Source organism: Falco rusticolus, chromosome 6 (assembly GCF_015220075.1).
Source record: "Falco rusticolus isolate bFalRus1 chromosome 6, bFalRus1.pri, whole genome shotgun sequence".
Taxonomy (NCBI): Eukaryota; Metazoa; Chordata; class Aves; order Falconiformes; family Falconidae; genus Falco; species Falco rusticolus.
In genome coordinates, this window is record NC_051192.1 from 81,931,750 (window position 1) to 81,954,150 (window position 22,401).

The 22,401-nt window shown below is 40.5% G+C and overlaps 1 protein-coding gene across 4 annotated transcripts in view; it reads right to left on the reverse strand.

Annotated features, from left to right (window-relative positions):
* The window catches only part of LOC119149581 (pleckstrin homology domain interacting protein), a 118,986-nt gene that overhangs the window by 83,054 nt on the left and 13,531 nt on the right, over positions 1-22,401 (reverse strand). For all 4 annotated transcript variants that reach the window (XR_005104768.1, XM_037390939.1, XM_037390938.1 and 1 more), the window contains exons 7-9: positions 14,246-14,406; positions 1,340-1,561; positions 639-739 (exon numbers count right to left, since the gene is read on the reverse strand). Coding sequence is in view for 3 of the 4 variants with exons in the window: in XM_037390939.1 (XP_037246836.1) it covers positions 639-739; positions 1,340-1,561; positions 14,246-14,406 (484 nt within the window). In the remaining variant the exon portion in view is untranslated. The remainder of the gene's footprint in view (positions 1-638; positions 740-1,339; positions 1,562-14,245; positions 14,407-22,401) is intronic.

Genomic DNA, 22,401 nt, shown 5'->3' on the forward strand with positions numbered 1-22,401 from the left:
ATTTGAAAGCTATTGAACAAGTTCATTTTTAAAAAAACTTCTATTTGAGGGCACTGACAACATTTTTAATATCTTATACTTTGAAGGCAGTACTTCAGGCTCAACTTCAGCCACCGATACACAGCTCCCCAAGAATTCCGCCTCCTACCACATTACAGTAAAGAGCAACTACGAAAAGGTAATACAGACAAGGAAAATCATCAAAACCACCCTATTCTAATTTATACTAGGACATTACCATATCCTAAAACCGCCTGGATCTTCATGTCTAAATTACAATCATTTTATCAACATAAATTTTATTTCATTTGGGACTAAGAGATGAGAAGAGAACCAAAAAGCACCAACTTCGACATTGTATTTTTTTAAAAAATAACTTTTTTACTAAATTAACAGAACTGCAACAAAACTAGGTATACAGTTACTTGCTTCAACCCACAAAATGTTGTATTATCAACTCAGTCTTTAAAAGATAAGCAAGCAAGCTATGGCTACATCAGAAATAGATCACACCCAATAATCACACAGTGAACCAGCCAGTGAGAAGTTTTGTCTTAGTCAAATTTTTCTCCAACATTTGTACATCATTCTTAATTACAAAAAAATGTATAAAATTAACAAATAAAATAGCAACCAACTTTATTTTAAGGGTGCCAGCATCCCACAGCCAAAAGCATATTGTTCCATCTGCCCCGGTTGAAGATAAGTATCTCTTTGAGCCACTGCACAGTGGAGAGAACTGGGGTGGGGAAGAGAAAAAAGAAAAGCTCTGCTGTTAATCTGTTCCAGATGTGCTAAGAAGTTCCTCAAGTCATTGACTTCTCACAAAAAAAAAAATAAATCAAGTATCGAACCATACTTAAGAAAACTAAATTGTAATGAAGACCAAAATAACACAATGCTGCTCAGAGTCACTCTCTTCCTTCAGAACAACCCTCCTGGGTTACTTGGCAAAGCACTCTGGATTCTCCCTCCCCACAACCCAAGTTGTGCAACAGCATGCAACTTGAAACAAAAATAAACCAAAGTATTCAGCAGTGACTGCAGTTCTTGCTCAGTGGACCTGCAGTCAGAATCACAGCCTGGAAAGGAACGATACTTCAAAACAGAACTGCCCACGTGCATCATGCAATTTTTTTGAACAAGGATTATGTCTGGCATGTTTCAAGGGTCATGCATTTTGACAATAAACACGTGTTATTTCACAATGCATACTGTGAAAATTCCTTCTCACTTCACAGGCACGCAATTTTATTACACAGAACATTCCTGGGTGGTTCCTTTTTCAGTCAAATTATGTACTTTATTGCTCAGGTGAGTTTGCAAAGCAAAAACCTACCTGCAATGATGTTATAGATGCACTGTGGCCCTGCAGAACTGCTAAGGGTGCACAAGTTCGAAGGCACCAAACTCTGATCATTTTATCACAGCTTCCAGCAGCTATCATGGTGTTTTCGTAGTTCACTGCCATGTCAGATATTTCAGCTGCATGCCCTCTCAGGGTAGCCAACAACCTTCCATCATCTGTTGCCCAGATTTTTACAAGGCAATCATCTGATCCCTGGAAGGTAGAAATTTCAACCATACCATTAGCTGTTGATGTTACAGTTAACTAACACAACGAACTGAAAAACAGAACTAGTAGCATGTGCAGGTAAGTATCATATGACATGCCCTCCCGCCCCCGGCTTTTAACACTTTTCCACACTGCATTCAAAACACAGGATTACATTAATTCTCAACAGTATATACAAAGCATGATGTGTTTGTAACACAGATCACAAATCCTACAGCCAAGTTGGATTTATGCTCTTCAGTAACACGCTTTTCCCAAAAACTCTAGCACAAACCAGAGTTGCAACATTAAAATGAAAATTTACATTAAACATTAAAATGAATCATGAATTGGTACAGTGTTTGCCATTTAGCATTATACCCACTTACGTTCCTTATCTTCGTGCCCTATCAGCATTAGCAGTATACTTACCACAGTAACAATGAGGTAAAGAGCCTGCATGAACAGCTATTCCGTTAAGTCGAAGTACTATAAATCTGCTTTGATACTCACATGAACAATCACCAAAATGATCACTCTTTCTCAACAAACCTCAGAGGCTTCACCTATTCATATTCAACTCACATTTAGCTGGTCTTCCCACATCACTGTAACAGCTGCTTGCCTGTATACAACAAACTCACAGCCCTAGCAAAAATTTCCAGACTCAGTCCTTCATTTTTCATTGCATTCCTGCGCGTCCCTGAAAGTCTGAATATCTTTGCACCTCACTCAGCACAATAATATCTGAACACTGCACAAAGGCACTGACAGCTGAGATTTGCTGGAAATATTTCATTAATTTGCTTAGGTTCAGAAGCAATACAAAGCTGGATGTTGGATTTTAACATCTGGAGCACTGATCTGCTCTGGACACATAGAGGTGCTGCAGCAAGTTACAAAGTGACACCACTGTTATAAAATTTCATCCGTTTTTTCCTCTTTCATCTATTTACAGTGTCTTTGCACAAGTTTCTTAGCATTTATTCTTTGAAGACAGTCAGAAGGCAGGGCAATACTTTCCTCCACCTTTTATAAAAATGGTATCCATTCGGTACAGGCACAAACAGCCAGATTTTTAAAAGACTGGTAAGCATTCAGTGAACGTAAGCATCTAACAACCAAAAGTCTCAAAAAATATTTAGAGGCTACCACTACTATTTTCAACATCGCAGCTTTTGTAAACAAGTGACGCATATTTTCCCTACTTAGTACACTCCTTAGTCTACATTCACGTAACTATAGAGATCCCACACTGCCACAGCTCCATTCAGCTACTGTTCTGGGCAGCCCAGTCCCAGGACTCCAACACCCAGCTTGGGAAGTGCTCACTGACACACACACTATATGTGACATAGAGCTGTCCCACCAGTGCTAGGCAAATGCTCCAGGAAACACTTTCAAAAGAAACCCAGATACATACTGCAGCTATTGGAATGCATAAAATGATTCAGAAAGCTTTTTTTTTCCTCTCCTTTTTTTAATAAATACTGACTAGCCTGTTCACATTATGTTAATACTGATGAACAATTTATTTTCTTAACTTCTTTTATGTTACTGCTATAAAAAAAAAAAACCAACCAACAGTCCTCTAATTTAAAAGGTAGCTAAATTTTACTCATTACATTAGTTCAGATTTAAAGCTAGTACCCGGGAAGAGGGGAACAGCATACCTGCAGTTACCTAACAATTATACACCCATTCTCATTTGTAACAACACCCTGCAAACCAGTCAACTTTCTCAGGCTTATTTGTTGTTTAGTGAACAAGTTGTTTATGGCTCACAGCCAGTTACGCACAGCAGTTTCACTCTTCCTTTATTATTTATATCAATTCTGACAAGACACTTATCTCTTTAACACAAGAGACAACTATAGCCCCAGTTTTTTAAACACTAAAAAGAAAGCTGACTGTATTTACATACATTGACAGGGCACATGTTTCTACAGATCACAAATGCAGGTTGCTTCTCTACAGAAGCAACACATCTTCAGCATCAGTAAAAAGGCTACTTTGGAGCATTAGTAACATTTTAACCCAGCAGAACATTTTGCAGGGGGACTCCAGACATGTGAAATCAAGGTAACTTAAAACTTTACTGTGTCATTGATTTCTGGAGTACCTTGGTAGGTAATTTTGATTTACCAGTTACCATGCTTTTGCTTTTCCTCAGGTGGGCATGACTTTAAGGCCATAACTTGTCTTTCTTCCCAACCCTTCAACAGGTGCAGCCATGAATGCAAAGATGTGGGCAAGACAACTTCTCCCATGCTTCCACCTCAGAATAAACTTCCGAGCCTCCAATTAAGATTGTCAAACAAATTCTGACATTGCATACTCATTTTAAACAAGTACTTCTATTAAGAGAAGGTCCCTCTTCCCTCAAACAGAAAAGTACAATTTGAGATTTCAGATTTCTCTTTGGTCCTCCATGGACACCAAGTGTGAGCAATCAGCGTTACAGAAGAGCACAGCTCTTAAATATTTAGCCTCAATACTCAACAAAGGACTGCTCCCTTGTGCAGTCTTGGTTAGTTATAGCAAGCCAACAGCTAGTTTCTACTTCAAAAACTTGGTCATAAGAGTGTCTGTTGCAGGGACATGTCTATTTGACAAAAGAGATAGTAAGGGAGCTTGTTAATAATTGTATTTTCTGCCTCTTGGGTAAGGAGAGCAATGGTACATATACTATCTCTACTTATACATAAAACTTCCATGCTGAGATTCTGTGGTACATGCCTACCTTCTCTTAGCTGCTAAACTGCTACAGTGCCAGCCCAGGGAAAACCACTGAAGCATGCAGAGTTGAACAGCGACAGACAGAACCAGAGAATCACTGAGGTGGGAAGGGACCTCTGGAGATCGCCTAGTCCACTCCCCCTGCTCAAGTAGGGTCAGCTAGACTAGGTCACACAGGATGATGTATCAACAATGCCTGTAACCTTTTGTATATTTACTGAAGGTACTCAATGTCCCATCACCAAGGACCTTACGGAGAACATTAAAAAGTACTGGCTTCAGCACCACACCCTGTGGTACCCCTAGTGACTGGCCTCCAGCTGGGCTCTGTGCTGCTAATCACAACCCTTCAAACCTGGCCATTTTCACTCTCACTGTCCACTTATGCAACCTGTACTTCATCAGTTTGCCAGTAAGGATGCTATGGGAGACAGCACTGAAAGCCTTGCTGCAGTCAGGAAAAACAACATCTACTGCTGTCCCTCATCCAATTAGTCATTTGATCATATAAGGTTATCAAGTTGGACAGGAACGACTTCCCCTTCGTAGATCAATGCTGATCATGTTCTTACTGTTAATATGGTTGGAAATAGCTTTAAGGAGGGTTTACTCCATCACCTTCTTAGGTGACAGATGAAAATGAATGGTCTGTACTTCCCTGGAACAACCCTCTTGCCCTTCCTGAAGACAGGAGTGACATTTACTCTCTTCCAGTCCACAGGAACCTCTCCTGATCATCATGGCCTCTCAAAGATAATTGAGAATGGCCTCACAGTGTCACCTGCCAGTGTCTCTCATCAGGTCCCAACATGGTGTCATGGTTTAACCCCAGCCAGCAACTAAGCACCACTTGGCTGCTCACTTACTCTCCCCCCCCCCCCCCCCGTGGTGGGGTAGGGGAGAGAATCAGAAGAGTAAAAGTGAGAAGACTCATGGGTTGAGATAAAAGACAATTTAATAAAATAAAGCAAAAGCCACACATGCAAGCAAAGCAAAACAAGGAATTCTTTCACTAGTTCCCATGGGCAGGCAGGTGTTCAGCCATCTCCAGGAAAGCAGGGCTCCATCACACATGACAATTACTTGGGAAGACAAATGGCATCACTGTGAATGTCCCCCCTTTCCTCCTCCTTCCCCCAGCTTTATATGCTCAACATGACATCCTGTGGTATGGAATATCCCTTTGGTCAGCTGGGATCAGCTGTCCCAGCTCTGTTCCCTCCAAACTCCTTATGCATCCCCGCAGCCTCACTCACTGGTGGGATGCGGTGAGAAGTAGAAAAGGCCTCGACACCATGTAAGTGCTGCTCACCAGTAATGAAAACAGCCCCTGTATTATCAACACTGCTTCCAGAACAAATCCAAAACATAGCCCTCCATACTAGCTACTACAAAGACAATTAAATCTATCCCAGCCCAAATCAGCGCACATGGATATGCGGATGGCTAGTTCATTTAAATATTCCCTAGCCTGATTCCCCTCCACCAAGGACAAGTCTTCCTTGCTCCACACTTTCCCTCTGGTCTCAAGGACTTGGGACTCCTTAAGACAAGTCCGGCACTAAAGACTGAGGCAAAGATGACAGTCAAGCATCTCAGCTTTTTCCGTGTCCTCTGTCACCAGGTCTCCTGCCCCACTCATCAGCAGGACCACATTTTCCATAGTCTTCCCTTTGCTGCCCATATACTTCCAGCAGCCATTTGTGTTGCTCTTCACAACCCTTGACAGATTCAATTCCAGGCTGTCTTCAGCTTTCCTAACCCCATCGCTGAACTTCCAGAGAGTGGCTCTGTATTTCTCCCAAGTTATTTGTCCCTGCTTTCACCTCTTGCATGCTTCTTTTTTGTGTTTGAGTTTTGTCAGGACCTCACTGCTTATCCACACAGGTCCCCTGCCACCTCTGCTTGCTTTCCTGCACATTAGGATGGATCATTCTTCAGTCTGGAAGAGATGATACTTAAAAACAGCCAACTGTCCTGGACCCCTCCTCTCTCCCCCCAACCATATCCCACAGGATTCTTCCAAGCAGGTCCTCAGACAGGTCAAAATCTGCTCCTCTGAAGTCCAGGGTTGTGATCCTGCTTTTTGCCTCAATCCTTCCTCACAGGATCCTGTCCTCAGTCACCTCATGGTCACTGTAGCCAAGACAGCCCTTGGCTTTTACATCCAAAAACAATTCTTCAGTTTGTAACTAACAGATCCAGCGAGTGTCTTTTGTTGTCAGCTCCCCAGTGACCTGTGCCAGGAAGCTGTCATCAGGGCATGACTGCAGAAACTTCCTGGATTGCCTGCATGCTGCCGCATTCCCCATCTAGCAGATACCAGGGTGGTTCAAGTCCACCAGGAGGACTAGCAGAGGCTTTTGCCAGTTGCCTGAAGAAGGCCTCATCTACTTCTTCCTGATCAGGAAACCTGTAGCAGACAGCCACCCCAATGTCACCCACACTGATGGGCCCTTTAACCCACCCATGAGCTCTCAGCTGGCTCATCACCTGTCCCCAGGCAGAGCTCCATGCATTCCTGCTACTCTCCCACATGAAGGACAACTCCCACTCCTTGCCATCCTGGCCAGCCCCTCCTAAAGAGTCTGTATCCATCCACAGCAGCACCCCAGTCCTGTGAGCTATCCAATGCCACTTCACTTCTTTGATCCCAGTAAGACTGTACCCCTGCAACTACCCACAGAATTCCAATTTCTCCTGCTTTTCTCCACATAGTCAGGCTGATTTCTCAAAGCGTGAAAGCTTTCCCCATAATACACTCCACGATCTATGTGCATACACTTTGGGGTGGGCCCTCTTCAGCCCTTTTTGTTGTTTTCAGGGGTTTTACCATCTATATCGCCTCACATTCTTTGCTTACCCACCTGGTCCACTGCTTCTTCATGTGACTGTGACTTCTTGTCTCCCTCCCACATCTCTCCTACTCTAACACTCTCCTCACCAGGCTGGTCACCCTGTTGAGAAAGTTTACCCCGTATTTGCTTCTTATTCTCCTTTTCACAACCCACAGTATCCATAACAAAAAAAACCTTCCCTCTGCCCTGCCCTCTCTTAGCACCTCGACAAGTCAGAAACCACCAAAGCCCTTGATAAAGTGGTTCTAATGGTAAGTTACTCTGTTAATGCAGTTAAAGGATCCAAAGAAAAAAAGTACTCCATAGACAAAACTGCATGATAATTGGATCCCCCCTTTGTTTTTACACCAGAAGTTCTAAACCTCAAGCATGCCATTGCACCTTACTAACAGGCATCACTCTCCAAAGCTCTGGACAGCACCACAACTCTTTCCTGAGCATTAATCTTCAATTTTTCCAATTTCCTTGGGGAGTTTCCATAAAAATAAATAAATTGGAGCATTCTAGCAGCAAGTATGAAACAGATTCTGTAATTTCTCTTGAATTCATCTAAGCTAGGACTTTGGTAGTCATTTTAACCACAACACAGCAACGTAAGTATGTATTAATCCAATTATTCAGCTTGAACCTCAGAAGTCCTCCTGAATTACCTTAGAACTTCTTCAAAGTGTATCCTCGCAAACTAATAAGCATGCGCAGTCTTTGGTCTTTGCCCCGTCATTTTAGACTGCATGAATATGAAAACCAAGTGTTCGATACTCTAACTTCTGTTATTCTTTTTCTATTAAAAATTTTATCAAACCCTTGAAATGACCATTTCCTCCTAGATCTTTTTTTTTTCTTTCAGACCCATTGAACTAAGACTCATTAAATGAATAACAATATTAAACAAATAACGCAGTGTTATTTGTTAAAAAGAAGTTTAAATTATTAGCTCAGTCACTGAATGTTTTTGACAGTCATACACACACAGGCTAGTTTCACTTATAGCTTGATTTAATTCACTTCTACTAAGTTGCTGAGAAGCTAAAGGAAAAAGAAAGGAAAAAAAGTAGTTTCATTAAATGAAACTACTATGCATCTTAACTCTACTTTTATTGCTACTTTTAGCTCAGCTCAAATACCTGTATGAAAAGAAAGTAAACCACCTTCAGGAACAGGTTTTAATTAATAGGTACAACTTGGGGCCTTCCAGTAAGACGCTTACCTACCCAGAACTTCTACAGGAAAGAAGAAGATTCAAGGACCTCTTAAATTTAGTGGTTTGACTGCATTTAAATATAGTTGTTAGCATTTAATGCTTTTGAAAAGGCTGCAAATCTCACTCATATTGAATACCTTGAAAGACGCAGTGTTATTTGTTAAAAAAAAGTTTAAATTATTAGCTCAGTCACTGAATGTTTTTGACAGTCATACACACACAGGCTAGTTTCACTTATAGCTTGATTTAATTCACTTCTACTAAGTTGCTGAGAAGCTAAAGGAAAAAGAAAGGAAAAAAATTTGGTAAACAAATTCTGTAATGCGTACTTTCAAATCAATTCCAATGAACAAGTTAACATGGCTTTTCAACAGAACTAGCAAACTTGCTGTTTAGGGCTTTATAAGCAGTTTAGAGAAAAAAAGGGTCCCTTTTTTCTTCTAAACTTTGCTTATAAAGTTCTAAGCAGATTCCATTTTAATCTCTTTGCTTCCTTAAACATACGAGCACTGTATAAAGCGCTCAGATTTGGGTTCCCCCCCCCCCCCCCCATGTTAACTCAGTAAATTTCACTAACTGTTCCTGTGTTTCCAGATTCAAATTTGCACTTGTGTTACCTAACGCATCAAAAAGGTTCAAACTCTACATCTACTTGATACAATTTCTATCTGAATAACAGTATCAGCTCATTCCATCCTACTGTTGCCACAATGCGAGACTTAAAAGTATGAAGAAGCTTGTGCACTCTCCTCAAAAGTGCAGTTGCCACCAAAAAAACCCCAAGCAGCACATAGGGCGGGCGGCGCATGCGTGTGTGAAACAGAATTGCTCAAAAAGAGACACCTGAAAGTAGAAGGGAATAGGGAACCCAGAACTTCCAAAATACTAGAGGGTTGAAATCGCTCAAATGTGGATTAATCTCTTTCTCAAAGCAGTACACACATGAGAATAGAACTAAGCCATTAATATTAATTGCATCACAGTTGAGAAACATCAAACCCATTTTTCTTGGAGTTGCACAACTTAAAAAACCCCCAAAACCAACTCTGTCTACAGAGCTATACATATTACACAAAACATGCTTCTGCAATTCTCACGTTGTACAAATCAATATTATGAATAGGCTACTGACTTCTCAGTAAGCTTACAGCCTGCAGCCATTTTACTGGATGAACAGATAGTTCAAAGCATTTAAAAAAAAAAAAAAAAAAAGAAAGAAAAAAAAGTAGTTGTCAACCAATAAACCAAACCCTGCATTATGAGACCCCTAAAATGCTGTTTCAGAATGTTACTGATGGAGAGCAACCTGCTCATAGACAACTAAAAGGTGTAAAATGGTCAGAAAGAGAAGAACAGCTAGTTCTGGAACCTAATGCCACCTGGTGGGTTTAGTAACAGCAAACCAAGGGAAGATGATCACCAAAAAACAAGCCTGCTCCCTACCAGTTGTCTACAATACCACTATAGAGGCATGTGTTGTACCTCTCCATTGCAGAAAAAAATTAAGACTGTTAGCAAATCTCAACAAGGAAAAAAGGAAGAGAAAAAAAGGAAAAAGAAAAGACTAAGTTAAAACTGTAAATTCTGTAGCATCTTGGCAAGATAACAGTATTAAAATCCAAATAAATTCATGGAATTCTATCTGAACTGAATGTGACAATTCACAACTCTTAAAATACTCTTGCAGTTCTGCTAGCAAAGGCACCAGCTTATACCGCAGCTCATGTTTTCAAGGTTGCATCTACAACTGCTATGAATTATGTGCCTATAAAAAAGCATTTTCTCAAAAGTGAATCCCAGAACAAGTTCAGCACCAAGACAGAACTGATGTCAGCATTGCCAAGGTAGAGTAAAAGTGCTTCACTTTCCTACAATTACACACACTTGTGGGCTGAAGTGAAACTGCAAAGAAATTTACCAATTAATCTTGGGTGGGAAATCTTACGCAGAGTACTACACAACACTTCATTATTCCCTAGAAGGAGTAATGTCAGAGAAGACAGGAAGATAAAGGTGGGGGACACGGAGTTGGCCATCCTCCTTTGCAGTCAGAAAGGTAAGCAGTGCAGGAACCAGAGAAGACAATGCTTTTTTCTATTACTCTGTGTGGGTTCTGCAAGTCACATTTTTCAAGAGATCCAGAATACAGTCTCAAAAATAATTAGGTTTTCTTCAATGATGGCCAATAGGCTGTGTCTTTGCAAGTAAAGATGCCTTTAATTGTAATTAATTAAAAAAATCCAAATTACCAAGAAAACACAATTTGTGTATTAAAATATTTTTATATATCTGGGGGGAAAAAAAAGGGTAAGAGGTTGATCTTCAGAAATCTCTTGTGAAATCCGTAAAACGATACAAATAGAATCAGTCATTGCATGACCTTGTGGTGGACTGACCCTGGCTGGATGCCAGGTGCCCAAAGCCAGACAGGCAACAGATAACATAATGAAAGGTTTGTGGGTCAAGATAAGGACAGGGAGAGATCACTCACCAATTACTGTCATGGGCAAAACAGGCTCAACTTGGGGAAATTAGTTTATTACCAATCAAATCAAACTAGTGGAGTGAGAAAAACACTCACCTAAATCTTAAAACACCTCCCCCCACCTCTCCCTTCTTCCTGGACTTAACTTCACTCCTGATTATCTCCACCCCACCACCACCCCAGCAGCACAGGGGGACACGGAATAACGGGGCGTTTCATTCAGTTCATCACACATTGTCTCTGCCATTCTTTTGCCCTCAGGGGGAGGACGTTTCACAATCTTCCCCTGCTCCAGTGTGGGGTCCTTCCCACAGGAAAGAGTCCTTCATAAACTGCTCCAGTGTCAGTCCCTTCCATGGGGTGCAGACCTTCAGGAACAGACTGCTCCAGCACAGGGTCACAGGTCCTGTCAGCAAACCTGCTCCCGCGCGGGCTCCTCTCCATGGTCCTGCCAGGAGCCTGCTCCAGCACAGACTTCTCATGGGGTCACAGCCTCCTTCAGGCACATCCATGTGCTCTGGTGTGGGGTCCTCCACAGGCTGCACGTGGATATCTGCTCCACCATGGATTTCCACGGGCTGCAGGGGACAGCCTGTCTCACCATGGTCTTCACCATGGGCTGCAGAGAATTCTGCTCCAGCAACTGGAACATCTCCTCCCCCTCCTTCCTCACTGACCTTGGTGTCTGCAGACTTGTTGGTCTCACATAGTCTTGCTCCTCTCTTCAGCTGCAACTGCTGTTACACAGCAACTACTTCCCCTTCTTAAGTATGTTATCCCAGAGGTGCTACCAGCATTCACTGATGGGCTTAGACTTGGCCAGTGACAGGTTCATCTTGGAGCCGGCTGGCGTTAGCTTCATCAGACATGGGGGAAGCTTCTAGCAGCTTCTCATAAAAGCCACCCCTGTAGCCACCCCCGCTACCAAAACCTGGCCATGCAAACCCAATACAGATCTACTAACTAGCTAGCAGGAAAACTGCATAACATCCTGTTTTCACTGCCTTTAGGCAAACTTCTTCCGAAAAGCATCTTCTTCCTAGCAAAGATAACATCTTCCAGAAGAAAATGACTCAAAAATGTGCTGAGACCACTTTCTTTTCCTTTTAATTTGAAGCAGAACATAAACAGAACTTGAATTTAGAGGCTTTCAATCCTTCAAGGGTCAGGAGGAAAAGGAAACAGTTACAATGCATCTTCTAGAACCAATTTTAAACCTAAACCAACCTCTTACCTAGCTAATGTCACAGAATGCTGGAGGCTGTAGAGTAAAAACAGAACAAGAATGATTCCCTATCGATGCATGCAAATTTACATGCCGGCAACAGATGTGTCTGGAATGAAGTTTTTTATCAGGAATTCTTAGTTCTATTTACTACACTAGAGACTTTAGAAATTGCAGTGGTCTAGATTGAAAAGAATTGGCACCATTTCATTATACAGACACAACTGCAAGGCAGTTCATGACTGTTTATCCACTGACTACATCACACCACCTACAGCAACTTGGGATTTTACTGGAATGTGGAATACAACCCATTGGTTTTCCATTTGCCAACAACCACTGAAACATCTAAACAAACAACACTGGATTTACCTGAGAATGCAGAGGTAAGAAGCTCTGCCCCAGGCTCCCCAAAATGAAAATTCACTAGTCACAATTAATTTATATGGCCACTCTATTTAACACTAGTTTGAAGTAACCATGATCTCAACTGAGACCTTCTTCAAGCAATCATACCAGGACACCAGTGCATCTGTCAGCAAAGGACTGCCAACAAAGCCCTGGGGTTGCAGAAGCAGTGTTGCTCCCCCCATTTTAATTCAGGTTCTTCTGCTTTTCTTTTGGAAACAAACTGCTGCTACTGTCAAGACAATTCATCTCTTTACTCATTTTTAAAATCAGACTGCAAAAAGCAAGCAAATGTGCAAAAAGGAGTGATCACTGCAGATGCACCCAAGAGGAAGTTTAGTTAACCTCTGGAAAAGGAAAGGTTTTAGGAACATGGGAAAGTTTTAGGAAAATGAATAATCGGGAGACCTTAACAAGGAGTTCTACACACTTCATCTACAAAGCACAAACAAGTTTTTACTTAGAGGTGAACAGGGTGAGCACAGGTGATTTTTATACTTGGTACACATAAACATCTCTAATCCATTCTGCTGTATCACATATAGAACAAACTCACAAGAGAGCTCTTTTCCTGATAGGTTAATCATGCATAAACTACAGGTCATAAGAATTTAATGCCTATGACTGTTGAGGGACTTTGCTTGTCAATGATGGCTAAAGAAGTACAAAAGAAGTCTGCTATGCCTGAAGTAAACAGGTGTTCAAAACGCTACAAGTGCCCCATTCCTACAACCACACATGCTTCCATGCAACAAAGCAAAACGTATGTGAGTGAAAGGGCAAATTATATTTACAACCACATTGAAAGAACTTTACAAGTTAGGATTGCAATACATGAAGTAGAACTGAACCATAATTCAAGCAATGCAGGTAGAAGTATCTACCATGTCAGAAAGGACACAGCCAAGCTCCTGGATCCACAAAGGTATCAATTACATCCAGTATTTGTGGCAAGGAAATAAATGCAGCCAAACTGTCCCAGACTGGCATGAGGTATGTATTCATGAGATGTTTGGCTCTACTAAAATTGACTACTTGCCAAGGAATTGAAATTACACTCACATCTATCTGGTTTTATCATTCCCATTCCTTGGGAAACCTGCAATTTCAGTCCTGACTTCAGACATCTATCCAACATTACTTTTTTAACAACAAAACAAAGGCAAATAGTTAAAAACATTAAGAACACCGGTACAGAAACATTCCTGGGAACTCATGAAGACAATTCCTTGTGACCCAACATATATTACAATACATAACGTGAATTTTCAGCTTTCTAATTCCTTCAACATGATGTACCAAATCTAAGTGTATCATCAGGCTGTTAAACTTAGTAGTCATGCTTTAAATTTTAAAAAAGTTAAGAGAAAATAGTCAAATAATCTTTAATTACACATTGATTGTCCTGCCCGACTTCCTAATGAAATTCTGTGTTGGTGGTCCATTCTTTTACTTATGTTTTTTCTAGAAAACACAAGTCCAGAGGAAAGAATCTACATAGGGCAATTCCCTTCGACTGAAAATAACCTCAGTTTTCTGACTGAACCACATAGACCAGCAATCACCATCACATCCAGCCTTAAGCCATGTAAGCCAAAACTATTTTAACATGCAAACCAGCATGGTTATTAAAAAGCACATGAGCATTAACAGTAATAAAGCATGTATGTCCTCTTGATACATAAGATCAGTATATTTAGTTTTTAGAAACAATTAGGTGACTTGCTATCTATACTTAAAAAAAAAATAAAAAAAATAAAGATTTTGTACTTACAGTAAATATTCGCCTGCCAGTCCGATCAAAAGTTACACAGTATACAGAAGACAAGTGTCCTAAAATTCGTTTGTGCATCTTCATGTGTTGATAGACTGCAGTTGGAACAAGGCGTTCAAGTCTGTACTTTCCATTTAGTTTTCTTGAAAATAGGGTATCCACTACCAAACAGGGAAAGAAAAAAGGAGACACGGCATTTATATTGGGTTCATAAACTAAAACACTTCTCCAAGATGGAAAGTTTATGTCAATACTGTACCACCTGCTATATGAAAAACTTACTACAGTAATTGCCTCATTTTGCCGTAAATTAGGGAAAAATACATACAAAAGTAGCCTACAATATAGATGAGCAAAAATATGTCAAACTAAAGCAGAGCAAAAAGATGCAATACAACTTTCAAGCCCAAATGTATGCTTCTCACTTTATACCTAGTGAGAGAAATTCAGGAAGACTGAGGCAGCTTCCATGGAGGACTAAACTACCTCACATTTAACAAGCATTGCTATTAACTGAAGAGCAGCAAACATACAAACCTTCTCCAATGCAACTTGGTTTTTTGTAGTCTACAGTTAAACATTTATCCACCACTTGCAAGACAGTAGTATTTTTAAGGATATTGCTACCCACTTCAGCTAAACAAACAAAAAAATGCCAAACAAAAATTTACATACAAATTTGCCCAAATCTTACAGAAAATTCTGAATTTGACTAACAGAATCTTGTTCAAAGAGTCTGCAGTAATTTTTTTCCAAGTTTAAAAGACAAGAAGGTCCAGGAGCAGAAATCTACTTTGTTTTAATAAAATGGATATCTTTCATCAAGAACTAAAGCTCCATGTTAATAATTTTAACCTGCTACTCATGCAACAATAAAGCAACAGAGTATAATGCTTACATGCATGGATACATAGACATTAGTCAAACAGTTCCCCATATCATTATTAGATCAAAGAATGGCAACAGTGATACATTTTATATTTCACAGAATTGTGATAAAGCAGGTAATATAATCAGATCTCAAATTTCTGAATACATGAAAAGTAAAACCTTAGATGCCCAGCAATGCCCAGAGCACTACATACACATGAAAACCAAGAACTATCAGTACCAAAAGAGGCAGTTAATACTTTCATTACTACTCTGGTTAACCATTCTTTATATGTGACCAAGGTTACATCTGTACTAGTGAATTGAGCAGGACCAGGGCAGGGGTCTGGGCACTAAATCACAATCACTCCTTGGCATCAACCGTGAAACAGCTACAAATGTCTCCAATTGCTTGGGTTTGGCCCAGACCAATCAGACACCGGCTCACAAGTCAGTACAGGTCAAACTACATTAAATATGCAAACCGGTTTGTAGCTACTCTATAAGGAGCAAAAGTACTCAGTGGTATGGATAAATGCCAAGCCCACTGGCCTCAGGCCGTAAGAACAGCCCTGAAACTTTTCAGTTAACTGCCTATGCAGCCCAAGGATTCAAGGAAATTTTCCCAGGTCAAGATTCTTTGTGAACGAGCAGGATCATCAGCTGTGGAGTGAGGCACTTGTAGTCAATTCACCACTACTGCCTTAAGGCTCTGCCATATCCTCTTCACCCTACTGTTACACAAGAAAAAGAGGCAGTTGCATGTGCTTTATGACAAAGATTTTCCTTGCCAACAGTCTACTTTAGAACCACAGGAAACCAAGACTAGTTCAGTCACAAGATAAATCTAGTTTTGGTTTCTGACAGATCACTCTACAGTTAAAAAAACACCAAAAAAACCCAACCAAAAAAAAAATTCTCAAAAAAACCAAACCACCCCCCCTCCCACCACCAAAAAAACCCAACAAACCAAACACACGCATACACACAAACAGAGTAAGGAAGGTCTTTGTCACAACAATAAAGTGAGCTTGCACGATATCTCAACCTACCCAGAAGTTACCTTTTGTTTGATCTTAATGTAAGATGGAAATGGTAGTTGGAAATCAGCTTCTAGCAATGCCTTCACATGAAACCACAGCTCACAAAAAGGGGAAAAAAGCTTAACAACAAAGTTTACTTTGCAAAGATGTTCTGTCAATATATCAAAACTGTAAGCAGACTCTTCAGGATAAAACAACTGATAACTTCATATAAGCATGTAATTTTTAATATACATCTGAATTTATGAAAATTTTTGAAGTACTTTTAAAGTACTTGAAAGAAATTTCAAGTTTGGGATTTATTATTTGAGTTTTGGGTTGTTTTTTTTTAAATCACTGAAGAAGGGTAAGTTTACCAGAATCTAAGACAGTATTTCTGATGATACTTTTGCTGATGTGTAGTAGTAATGGGCAACTTGCTCCTAGTTCACACATCCCTGGGAAACTCAGCAGGTGAAATGCCCCTTGTCCAGTAACAATCAACCTACTGAAGGAAATAAGAGGCAACGCTGTGATACTGGAAACAAGACGACTGGGATCTATTGCACTCTTTGGCCTTGATTAAAATTTGAAACATAAAAAAAAATAATTCTAAAACTGGTAAAAAAAGAAGGTGACTTAAGTGATTTGACATGGAAAAAAACAGCATTATAAATTGACATTATATGGGAAGAAAATTTTTAACTAAGATCATGCAATGCGGAGGGGGAGAATCAACCTCCCACAGGTTTGAACACTGTCCATAAACACAAAATTTTTAAAAGATTTCTTCAAAATGTTTTTCTTGTTGGTTTTAAACAAAATTTTCACATCCACCAGTTCTTCAGTATATCCTTCTATTTAACTACATTTCTATTTACTCTCATTGACTTTGCCAAGTGATCCAGCTTGATTTCTCCAGCTGACCTATTCCCACTTTTTATTCCAAACACTGAAAACTCCAATGTGTCACCTGCACACTTTGCTAGCACAATAGCCTTCATTTTTTCCTCCAGAGTACAGGTAAAAATCAAAAATAGCTGTGTCTCAAAAATAAATTCCTGCAGCTGAACAATAAAATTGTTTTTTCTGGTGCAAGCCAAGGCGAGAAAGGCTACCAACTGTTAATAATAATGACATTGTACTAATTATAGGTCTTTGCTTTTGTAACAATTGTTAGCCATACCTATCTTCAACACTTGTCAGGCCTTATGTGGTCTCTAATCTATTTTTGCTTGGTTTTAACTGGATTTGGGGAAAAAGTGAATTTAGATCCCCTCTGACACCAAGTCTAACATCTCTCCTTTTAGACATACTAGCGGTTTTCTGTCTCTCGTTAAATTTTGCTTGGCCTCACACGAATGAGTCAGTATGAGCAAAGGTGTTAATCACAGGACGTGTGATAAGGTGTAACAGTTAAACAGCTGCAGTGGGAGCCACAAACCATACATAACATGCAAGGGAAGAAGGATGAGACTATCTCAGGAAGGGTTAGAGAGCACTGGCTGGGCCTTACAGCAAGTCAACCAACAAGAAGAGAAGAAAGTTTGGAAAGAGGAGAACAACAGAATAGAGGTTGCCTGCTCCTTGCTGGAAGGGCAATGTGAAGTCGACACTACACAGGAAGAACTCCCATCCAGTGCCTGGCCAACTAAGGATATTGCTATTTACTTACACTTTACATGCCTGTCTACTACTCACACTTAAGTTCCTGCTTTAAAAATAATTAAAAAAAAATTAAAACAAACATAAAAAGCAGATGTTACTAAATGGCTGTTGTGCAACACAGGATGACAATTTACCACTTCCAAATGACATTTTGGTTTCAAAATCAGCGTTCTTCGTATTTAATGAAGCTAACTGATCAGCAGAAACCAATGCCTGAGAAAGGCGCCTACTTTGTTGATGAACATTGAAAAAAACTCTTTGCCACAAATTTTAAGTTGCTATCAATTGTTTACCAGCTGGTTCCAAACAAAATTAATCAGCTTCTGTTTTTTAGATAACTGGGCTCATCTTCATACAACACGACCAGCCTCAAAGATTGAAACGGTCTGCTATCACAGAATGGTTCAAGTGGGAAGGAACCTCTAGGGATCAGCTAGTCCAGCCCCCCTGCTCAAGCAGGGTCAGCTACAGCAGGTTACTCAGGGCTATGGCCAGCGAGGACAGAAAATTCACAACCTCTCTGGGCAACCCATGGCAGTGCTTTAATCACCTCTAAAAAGTGTTTTCTTCCATTTAAACTGAAGATCCTCTATTAAAGTTTGTGTTCGTGGCCTCTGTCCTGTCAGGAGGTACCAAAGAGAAGAGCCTGCCTGCCTCCATCACACCCTCCCATTTATACCCATTGATAACACACCCCCGTACTTTCTCTTCTGAAACCTAAACAATCCCAGTGCTTTTGTATTCTCCTCGTATGACAAGATACCTCAACCCCTGCATCATTTTACTAGTCCTCTGCTAAACTAGTTCCAGTCTGTTCATGTCTGTCTTGTTCTAAGGAGCCCAGAGCCAGACCCAGCGCTCCAGGTGTGATCTCACCTGCACTGAGGGGAAGGAGCATCTTTGACTTAGTGACAATGCACTGCCTCCAGCAGCCCAGGATGCTGCTTGGTTTGTGTGTGCAAAGGCACATAGCAGACTCGAACATCTGACATGTTCAACACCAGAACAGCCAGCTTGTTCTCTGCAAAGCTGCTTTCCAGCCCATCAGTCCCCAGTGTCCACTGGTGCATGAGGTTATTCTTCCCCAGGGGCAAGACTTTTGCACTTTTCATTGTGGAAATTTATTAGATTCCTGTTAACCCGTTTCTCCAGCCTGTCGAGGTCCCCCTGAATGGCAGCACAGACCATGTGATCTATCAATCACTCCCAGTTTTGCATTGTCTGCAAAACTTGGTGTTTCATCATCCAAGTTACTAATGAAGATGTTGAATAATACTGGCTCTAGTATCAGCCCCTGGAGTACACCATTAGTGACTGGCCCTCATGCCAGTCACTGGAATTCATTCTGCTGGTCACAAGCCTTTGAGCCCAGCACTTCTGCCCATACCAGTTTGTTAGTGAGAATGTTACGGGAGCCATATTACAAAGCCTTGCTGAAGTGAACAACATTTACTACTGTCCCCCCATCCTCCAAGCCACTCATCTCATTTAAATGGCTGCCAGGCTAGTCAGGCATGACTTCTTCATAGATCGATACCAGCTATTCTCAGCCACATTCTTGCCCTTCATGTTGGTTTTCAGGAGTACTTGCTTCATCACTTGCCCAAGGACTGAGGTGAGGAGGGCCCACCTCTAGTTCAGCAGTCTCCTTGTTGCCCTGCTTCAAGACAGGAATGACATTTGTTCTCTTCCAGTCCTCAAGAAGCTCCCCTGACCACCATGAACATTTCAACAATAATCGAGTGAGCTTGCAATGACATCAGCCAGCACCCTCAGCACCCAGCAGTAAATCCTACCAGGGTCTATGGACTTTGGTGTGTAGTTTGTTCGAACATTCCCTGACCTAATCCTCCTCCATCAAGGGAAAAGTCTTCCTTGCCCCAAACCTGGTCCCTGGTCACCAGGGCCTGAAATTTTTGAAGGCTGGTATTACCAGCGAAGACCTAGGCCAAGAGGGCATTGAATACCTCAGCTTTTCCAGGTCTTTTGTCACCAGGTCCCCTGCCCCATTCAGCAGCAGGCCCTATTGTTCCTTATGCTGCTGACAGCCATGTAAAAGCCCTTTTTGTGTTCCTTCATGTTCCTCACTAGATTTAATGCCAGAAGAACTCTGAAGTTTGTTACTGCAGAATCACAGAATGGTTGCAGCTGGAAGGGACCTCTGAAAATTACCTAGTCTAATAATCCTCCTTTGAAAGCAGGGTCAAATATAACAACTTGCTCAGGACCTTTTACTAGAGTTAAGAAAAAAGAAATAAAGAAAGTGGGGTAGGGTGAGAAACATGGGATTCTTTACCCAAACCTTAAGCTCTAAAGGTAAGAGTTTAATTCATTTTTCTGTAAAGGCCACTCAGGAACCTACACTGTGAATCGAGAGTTGGGCTTTTAAGACAACTTGATGAAATGGAACTGTTAAAACCTTAATCTGGAAAAACATACATCTCTGAGTCAAGATCACTCTATTTGTTTGGCTTCCTTCAGAACAATTTAAAAATCAAATACATATGTAAAGCTGATGAAGGTAAAGGGGTTGGAGTTTTCAGCAGAACTTAAAGAATACAGATTTTCTCACACTCAAAAAGAATGCAACAGGCATCAACAGAATGCCTTCAAAGTTTTAGAATGTCTCTCACTCCCCACCCAAAACGGAACAAGCAGTTCGAAGAAAAACAGCAATGTGTAAAATGGAGACAAATTTTGGGGTCTGAAACACATGGCAGTATTAGCTATGATGATCATCCTCCCCCCCTACCCGGCCTTGGCTTTCTTATTTTAGTTTTATCAAAGCGACCAATGCCATCACGTTACTGACATGGTCCTGGAATGTGAAATATACCTTAAAGATGGGGGATAGTAATCTACTTTATCCACTAGTCAGTGATAAATCTGATTTAATTTTGTACCAATTTTAAGTTACAATTTAAAAAAGCACATGTAAAAATCATTATGGCTTATCTTTCATTTTATTCCTTTCTGGAGTCATGTTTAACTCATGGAAGTTCTATTCTGAAGAACAGATTCCACCTTTGTTCCCCTTCCATTCACACAAAATAAAGCCAGATTTAGAAGACACCTGGAAGGACACCTAATGAATATACTTCACTTACGACTCTTACCCATACTGAATCAAGTTTTATTAACTTGAAAGGCTAGAAATGCCTTTAATGAGTGCCAAGGCATTCAGAGCTGTAAAAAATAAGCTTTTTGAATAAAAAGAGACTGCTAGACTCCTTTCACTCCTCAAGCTAGTACAACTAAATGCATCAAGCACTCAGTTTTAGGTTGTTGAGGGCTTTTTCCCTTTCTGTAATGATGTCCAAGATCAAAAAAAGCAACTTCAATTTACTTCTACCTTCCTACCATTTTTCTGTTCAACTTCTGAACATTGTGCAGTACTTCAAGTCTTCTGGCTTACAGATGACTGTCAACCAAGTGAGTGGTTAAGCTAGCAATTGGACCAACCCAGAACTTGCCTCTAGGCATTTAATGAAAGTAAATGTATACTGACTTCTTACTGGAGCATTTCTGAAAATATAAAAATTCTATGTACATCTATAACTTCACATATAATATTAATTTGCCCAATGAAACTAACTGCCAACCCTAACAAATTCACAGAGATTGGAGGCGAGATGTTTCTAGAGGTAGAAGGTAAAAACAAATGAAACTATACAATCTCAAGCATTTCCAAACTGTTCCCTGACTTCAATGCAATCCCACCTGCTTCCACTATATATTTACTCAGTTTGTATTTTATTCAAAGTGTAAGTTCTGTAAGACTTCTATAGCTCACTTGCTCTTGCATAGCAAGTCATTTACTTTAGTATAATTCGCTTTAGACTTGAATAAACATGTAAAACAAGATGTTACTTTTACACAGTTCCTTTAACACAAGGTGGTCTTTCAGGTTTTTTACTACAATTAGCAGATAATAGTTTGACAAAGTACTCTTAGGTTAGCTTTTAGGCCTAAAGTACTTACTATATTCCTAAAAAGGGACATCTACACCACTGTCAGAACCCCAAGTTCTCTCTACAGCCAAACCCGCAGCATCATTTAATAAAGAAGTTGTGAGAGAGGTGCAAAAAGCCTCAGAACTTTTCTCCAAGCAGACTACTGAGCAAGACCGTGAAATACTATTTTTGAAAGGCAGATATACACACTGCCCAGGAAAAACATTCTTTGTCGCCAGGGGCAAACAGCCAGTCCCACCTCAGGTCGCCACACCTGAGCGGTCAGCCTCCCTGAGAGCTTTGAGCTCAAAGCTCCCAAAGCTTTATGCTTTGCTTCTGTGCTTCTTTTAGCAATTCCTGAAAATTACTGAGAGTTGTTCTTCTGTTTCTGCATCCAAGAAGACCTTTAGCAAAACAAATTAGCATATGACATAGCTCTTTTTGTTTTTAATTAAGCACTCTGCAACATTTTATACGATATGTTGCACAAGTGAGAGCAACTGGGGAAAGATTATACTGTATTCAAGGTTTTTTTTCCTCTTTATTACGTTCTACAGATATTCTGTAGTTTTCTGGAAAAGTACATATTTGTACAGATGTATTTTAATTGTCATAAACCAGCTATGTCGAAGGCTGTTGGCAC